General features: G+C 40.7%; 1 protein-coding gene across 1 annotated transcript in view; it reads right to left on the bottom strand.

Annotated features, from left to right (window-relative positions):
- The window catches only part of LOC137995036 (protocadherin Fat 4-like), a 50,459-nt gene that overhangs the window by 12,073 nt on the left and 30,886 nt on the right, over window positions 1-7,500 (bottom strand). The window contains 7 exon segments of the mRNA XM_068840606.1: window positions 84-205; window positions 3,074-3,198; window positions 3,675-3,714; window positions 3,716-3,804; window positions 4,970-5,185; window positions 6,132-6,196; window positions 6,905-7,022. Of these exon segments, the coding sequence (XP_068696707.1) occupies window positions 84-205; window positions 3,074-3,198; window positions 3,675-3,714; window positions 3,716-3,804; window positions 4,970-5,185; window positions 6,132-6,196; window positions 6,905-7,022 (775 nt within the window).

The following is a 7,500-nucleotide window of genomic DNA, read 5'->3' as shown; positions in this document are numbered from 1 at the left end:
TTTTCGAAGATGGCGATTGAATTAAAAGAAGGTCAAATATGTAACATTACTAGAAGAAAAAACACGCTCGCAAAATTACATACCTTTCCCATTGCCACTCAGTATTGTATAATATACTCTTGACTGGATATCCAACATGTCTTCGTCTTCAGCTCTCACTCGTCCAATGAAGTCACCGACGCGTGACAGCTCACTCACAGAAAACCTGAAACCAAAAACAGTGGAACAGATCATCCAAGAAGTAAGAAGGAAAAGGTGAGAGTATAATGAAACGAATATATAAAAATCGTTTATTATATAGATACTCGATGACTTACTAGGACATTCCCTTTTAATCAAAAAACTTATCATCATTAAGCGCAGTGGAGATATTATTTTCATCTTTCACTTGAGAGGACGCCGTCATGGTTACTAACATGATAAGCCACGCGTTATAGATACAATTATTATACAGATACTGATGAACTACTAGGATTTTCTTATTTATAAAAAATCATATCTTCACCGCGGGCAGTGAACATCATTTTTTTTTTTTACTAACACGATTAGCCAATGAAACGCGAGCTTCCCCCGTGCATACGTAACCCGCGCCCGCAGTGCGCACGGCAGTCAAAACTGTGGTATCCTGTCAATTCTTTGCCCTTTCATCGGAAACGGTGCACTTCTGTGCGTAAACGACGTTGTTGTCGATCTACTCTGTCGAAAGGACGCCATCAAAGTCTTTTTCCGAGAAGTTAATTCAAACAAATACATTATCAATACAGTTGTGACGTCTTCTTACACTTTATTCGAAATACTGGACTGAATTCGTCTTAAATTATAGAAAAAGCTCAAATAACAGCCAAAGCACAACAGCTGACGTTCGAATTGCCGCTCGCTGGCAACCCAGTTTTGGCGCCAAAGTTTGTTTACCAAAAAGTTGCCACAAAATCTTATAAGGGATTTCTGGCCCTTTAATTTCGGATAGCACAGTTTTTCCCGCTCGCTGAATTCTGATTCGTCAATTCAAATTTCAGAAGCTCTCGCCGTATGCAAGGCCCTTCATTGTAAGATACTACATTAACATTTTTATTGCACAATTTTACATAATCATGATTTGCTTCTCATAACTTTCATTTCTAGTTTCATGTTACACAACATGCGAGTTTTGGCGGTTGATGCCCACTTTTTCAAGTGACCATATCGTGAGACATTTCAAGTGACCACATCGTGAGACAAACGAGAATACTTTATTATTATTGCACTGCACCACGATGAATAACAGCAACCTTTTTTACGGCATTAACCGAAAATATGGGCGCACAGCCCTAAGGTTGATTCGTCGACATGAGCGTTGCTCGAGCAAGCTCGCACGCTACGCTACCCATCTCACCTTTCTTTCGCCTCACCACCAGCGTGTACAGGAAGCCTACGCACACTGATCAGTACTTAGCGTATGATTCACACCACCCGCAATCAGTGAAACGCGGTATTGCCAAGTGCCTCTACGAGCGCGCCAAACGTCTCGTAACAAAACCCTCTGTTATCTCCAAGGAGAAGAAGCACCTGTCTTCCCTGTTCTTGTCTCTAATGGTTACCCTTTTTCTTTCTTGCAGAAAATCACCAAGATCAGGAAACCGAGTAGCAGTGTTGAGCCCACGATCGAGTACAAGTCTACTGCGGTTTTACCCTATGTCAAAGGCCTATCCCAACAACTTCGCCGCTGCCTACAGCAACAAGGCATACGCCCTGTTTTCAAGATCATTAAGATCACATCTAGTACGACCGAAAGACGCTGTCGAGCCGACTAAACAAGATGGCGTGGTTTACAGGATTCCCTGTGAATGCGGTAAAGTCTACATCGGCGAGACTGGAAGAACTATGCAAGATAGAATCAAAGAATGAGCAAGACATCCTACTTGCCCGTACCCAAACCTCCGCCGTTTCAGAACATGCGAACAATACCGGACACAGCCCGCTTTGGAACGAAGTAAAGTTTTCTTTAATCTTTAATCTTGAATCATTATTTATACATGATCGTGATCCTCATTGGTACACACGCCGGGTCAAAGAGGCGATTCACATAAGACTTCACCCTAACAACATCAACAGGGATAGTGGAATAGAAATTCCGGAAGCACGGATGCCCACGATCGAGAAACACAACAACACCACAACCGTACGACAGCGGACCGCCGAAGGAACAACACACCGAAACAGCGACGATCGAAATGCACCAATCACAGCTGCTGAAAACCAACCAATCACAGGGGTGCATCCTGCTTAAAAGGTGACGCGTAACCAGTCGACCTCATCGCCTGATGAAGACTAGCAGTATGCAGTCGAAACGTCCCGATCTACATCACAAGTGACCACATCGTGAGACAAACGAGAATACTTTATTATTATTGTTCTTCACCACGATGAATAACACCAACCTTTTTTACGACATTAAATTGATTTTAATCTCGACATTTCATCAGCATTTATATAATAAACAAAACATTACATGGCCGCTTGGGGAAACGACTTTTATCTCCTTGTGCTGATAGTACCTCGCACTGATTCGCTGAGCTCAGTTGTGAGAGATACCATCAACACTCAAGGTAAAATTCGCATCCCCGCGCGCGGCCAGGTAATATCCTTTCCCGCGAAAACACGACAACTTCACGCGTGAAAAGATCACTGTTGGTATGGTAAAATAGTAAATCGCGCCGTTGTTCTACGTTAAGACTACAAAAAATATTAAAGTGAAATGGTTTGGTATTCCATCGGTGTTAAAAAATACTAACAGAACATTACACGACAGCTTGAAGATACGAAATTTGCTCTTCGAGTGTTGAGCGAACGAGTGAAATATTTTTCAACCCTGGAAAAGAAATTTCGTATCTCTGCGCGGCCACGTAATCCTCTGTATATTGCAACTACGCAATGATGCGATTTTCAAGATGAAAGAGCATTGCAGTAAATTTAACAACTTGAGAAGTTTCTACTTCTTTAGTTTTGGACTTTCATTTTCTCTATCTGGCTGTAAGTTCAGAAATAAACATCAAAGAAATCAGGGAAATTGTTGCTGCTCATGTCACAGACTTACTGATAACTTGGCTGTAGAAAGCGAAGAGGGTTGTCATCCACGTCAGAGACATTAATAAACACTGACACAACACTGGAAAACACTGGAGGATGAATGGCATTCAATACTTTTGCTTGCACCTTTAACTGCAACAAAATAAATATACATCACGTTTGAGTAAATAACAATAAGTTACAAAGTGCGGGCGATGATTTTTCCTTGACACCTCTTTTCCAGATTTTTATTCTCCGCTAACTTGTTTTTCCGGTTTGGTTTGTTTTTAAAAGTTTGTTGTGAAAGGTTCGGCACTGATTAATGACCAGAGGCGAAAAATAATTGAAAACAACTAGTTTAAATTATCTTGTGCCGAGAGAGGTCATAAGAAAGATATATGGAAATGTTTTCGCAGTCTCAGTAAGCGCCAATGTAATATGTCAGCGGTATAGCTTTAAAAAGGTCGAAGATTTTACAGTGGTTGCCCTGAATAGTGCAGAAACAAGTAGGATATTCCCCAAATCTCGATATTTGAAGGCCGAAAAAATGTCAAAACGTGATTACAAATAGGGCAAATATGGTTTTTTTAGGGACTGGTGTTCTAAAAAACAATTTTACTCATATTTACAGTGTAGTTGGAAGCTGTTTCTCGGTCAAGCTTCCCTTGTGATGAGTCCTGTTTCAGGTTCAATCAGAAATGCTCTTGATCCAGGGCTGCTTTCGTCGTACAATATTTTGAACAAAAACTCTGAAGTCGCCTAAACAAAAAGAAAAACGAAGACCGTGACTGTTATTGTGCGAATTTCAGGTTGGAGGACAAACCGGGAAGCGCATCAAAGAGGAAGAGTTTTTTTCTTTCTGAGCATGCACATCAAATTTGGGAGACGATGTCTTTTAAGTACACGTTCTTAGAACGAAAAATTCGCACTCCAATGTAAATCAAATCCAACTAAAGATATGAAAGGTAAGGATCGACGAATTGGGAAAAGCAATGATATCTTTGTAAAGTGTCGAAGAAAAATTTAATGTCAGGATTGATTTGCTTTGTATTACCACGGCTTGCAATTGCCTTAAGTCACAAGCAATTTTTTTAATCCAATCCGAGACAATGCAGAGTAGGCTATGTATAAGAAATTCTCTCTTCACGACGTCTCGTCATCCATCTCGAGCATCCAATCTCTGAAGTATGCAAGATGATCCTAGTGAGATTTTCCGTTAAATGCACCCAAAACGTTTTTCATTAGCCGCTACGCTGAACTTGCGAGGTTGCCATAGCAACGAAATTACTCCGCTAAAGATTACAGTTTGGAATTCATTGTACAGTTCCCATTTAATTAGAACAAACTAATTTTTCTGAAATTACATTCGAACGCGTTTTCCTGCTTGTTTGATTGACAGTATCTCTTACATCTGAAAATATATGCTGCTCGGGTTTTCATTTTGGGAGACGAGCCACCTTAATAGACCTTATTCACGATGGCCGCCATATTGGATTTGCTATTGTCATACAAATTAGCTACACACTTCTGAGGAGGCAAAGAACACAAGTTCGAGAGGTTATTACGAACATCTTAGCCACACAGATGATTTGTTTCGCGTTCATTGAATGTTTATCACCTAAGTAGTAAAATAGAAAGATAACACAAGTTGGTTCGACGTTTTTTAGTGAAAAATGAGTAGCTAACGAAGTAGAAAGTCAAACTGTCAAAGGCAATTAAAAGATATAAAATTATTATAAAAGGTACTTAATTCTAAATACTAAAATGGACTTTAAGCAATGTTATTTCAATATTTCGACGAGCCGATTTTCCGCAATTTACCTTTTTTCCAATGTTTGCGCCCCAGCATAACACATGGCTAATTTGCACGACTATTTGAAAACTAACATGGCGGCTGTCGTGAATAAGGCCCATTACAAAATACCTGTTCGCTATTGGTGACGTCAACTTGAACCACTGATGTCCCGGGTGCAACTGCCTCCGAAACCTCGGTTTCATATTGAGGTCTGGTGAATTTGGGTTTGTGGTCAGTCACGTCATCAACAATGACGAGGAGTGTCACGGCGGTAGACAGCTTTGGAGAGGCCAATGAATTCTCTGCTATCACACTTAAGTTGTAGGTTGTTTGATGTTCTCGTTTCTATGACAGGTCAGGCAATAAGGTGATAAAAATTAATGATAAATGAATCAATATTATTATCCCTAACTTACAGTGCGACGCGCCTTACCGTGGCCACCTAACATAATTTTTTTACAAATTGTCCGCCAATCAGGTTGTGTGATTTGTTTGACTGTCACGCCTCCTTGCAAAGTTCGCACAGTTGTAAGTTGAACACCGTTGCATGGGTTGTTGAGTTGGCGTATTTACACGTTATTGTCAAATGTGAAAGATTGTTGGGTGGCCACGGTAAGGCGCGTTGCACTGTAAATGTCAATGGAGGTTTTCCCATTTTCTTCCACCCATTACCGTACCTTGAAACAAAGCATGGAACGTAAAAAACTGCAATATAGTGTTTTCATCTGACGTCACGACGGTCATGTGGGTGTACAGAAGAAGGGTGAAAAAATCTTTTGGGAATTTGACTCTATCATTATGCAAAACGAGTTCGATATTTTGCCATTGTTTTGTATAGCAACATGGCCGTCTCATCACGTGAGTGAAACACTCTATATTGGACAAAAGTACTTTGGCGAAAAATGACGCCAATGATCAGTTTCGTGCTTTCCCAAGAAGGCTAATTCTTGTCCCCACATCCAACCCCCTACGCCGCACAAATTGATTAGAGGGTCTTGAACACGGATGGGACATTTGGTGATTTGTAAGAGAACAATGAATTGAGGAGGAGAGCAGAAGCAGCTTAAAAAGCGATTGTTGATGGTTTCCTAAACATGTGTGATATTTTATCAACGAGTTTTAGAATTTCCAGTCTTGCTTCCACCATTTGCTCTCACAATCAAAGTAAGGTTTGCCAGGATGGCAGTGGATGTGAAATGTTCTCCCTGCAACTAAATTTGCCGCTTGGGAACGCTCTAAACTTGATAACTTAACTTTCTACACTAACAGACTAAGAAACATACTGTCTTACCAGTTGTCGATTTGTGACAATTGCTCCAGTCTGATTTGAAATGGAAAACATTTCGGAACCATTGCCTATTCAAATTAAACAGAACTTCCTTTTCAAGGTCACAGCTCCAAGCCAAACTAAATGGACTTCATTCATGTTCTCACGGTTGGACTGGTACTAGCATGCGATGGAGATGACCGCAGATAAAGTAATCAACCTCTGCAGACTGCTCCAAGCTCGTTTCAGTCAAACAGTGGGAAGACAAATAAGGTAGAAACATAATAGTGAAAAGTGCTAATGATGATAGTAATCGACTTATATACACCGCACATATCACATTTAAATTTAGTTTCATGTCGGTTTACAATTCTCTGAGAGATAGACCACCAAAACCGGGGGATCTCCCCCCCCCCCCCCCCCCTTCCTCCTTCCCACTCTTCAAGAACACACAGGAAGGGTTGTAAGACGGGGCCTACGGTTTATATATAGTCCTTATCCGAGAAGACTGGAAAGTCTAAGTTCTAACCATTTGCCAAGATGAAATTACAAAGGCAGCACCTTCTCCTGCAGTTATTTTTAAGACCCCGACCGTTGATCGAAATGGGTTGTGAACCCACTAACTTCCGCACGAAAGTCCGATACTCAACTAACTGAGCCACCGGTCGTCCGTGGTTCAGACGATGATGGCGACTGGATGCCAGGGACGGTTAATATCATGACGATAACAATGACGTTGAGAACAATGACGAGGCCGAAGATCGTGATAATAACAATAATAGTAAATGGCCATTTACCTTGAATGAAATAAAACACTTTAGCGTTCACAGCATCGCCGTCTTTGTCAAATGATCTCAGCCTGCCGATCTCACTGTTGGCTGGTGTCAAGTCTTGAACACGTACAACAAGCGAATCCTGAGGAGGAGAAAAACATAAGGAACAATAGAAGAAATGATTATTTGTCACCAAAAGGCATAAGCCGGTAAATTCCCACTTATGTCCAGAAATCTACTTGATTTATACTTTGACACCTGTCTTAATTTCAAGTTTTAGTCCAGAACTTCACCTAATTTGATGCACATCCAATTTTGACATCCAACATGAAGTATTCCTTTAAGTATAAGCCTTTGCTATGTATCTATTTCCAACAATAAGGTCAACGGTAAAGGTTAGCGTTATTTTTAGCTTCTAAAGGGTACATGGAAATGCACTGTTTATCTTTGCTTGAGAAGCAGCAATTGCGGAACACTTTGTAACATTATTTATCTGTATTCTGAGACACGAGTGATGTTGAAGTTGGAGAGAAGAGTAAGGGTGCACTTCGTGAGGCTTATTGAGCTCCGCATCCAATTAGGGGGCATTTCTGGACATATCAATCCCAAAGGTATTGCAA

This window comes from Montipora foliosa, chromosome 1 (assembly GCF_036669935.1).
Source record: "Montipora foliosa isolate CH-2021 chromosome 1, ASM3666993v2, whole genome shotgun sequence".
Classification (NCBI taxonomy): Eukaryota; Metazoa; Cnidaria; class Anthozoa; order Scleractinia; family Acroporidae; genus Montipora; species Montipora foliosa.
This window is presented reverse-complemented; position numbering and strand designations above follow the sequence as displayed.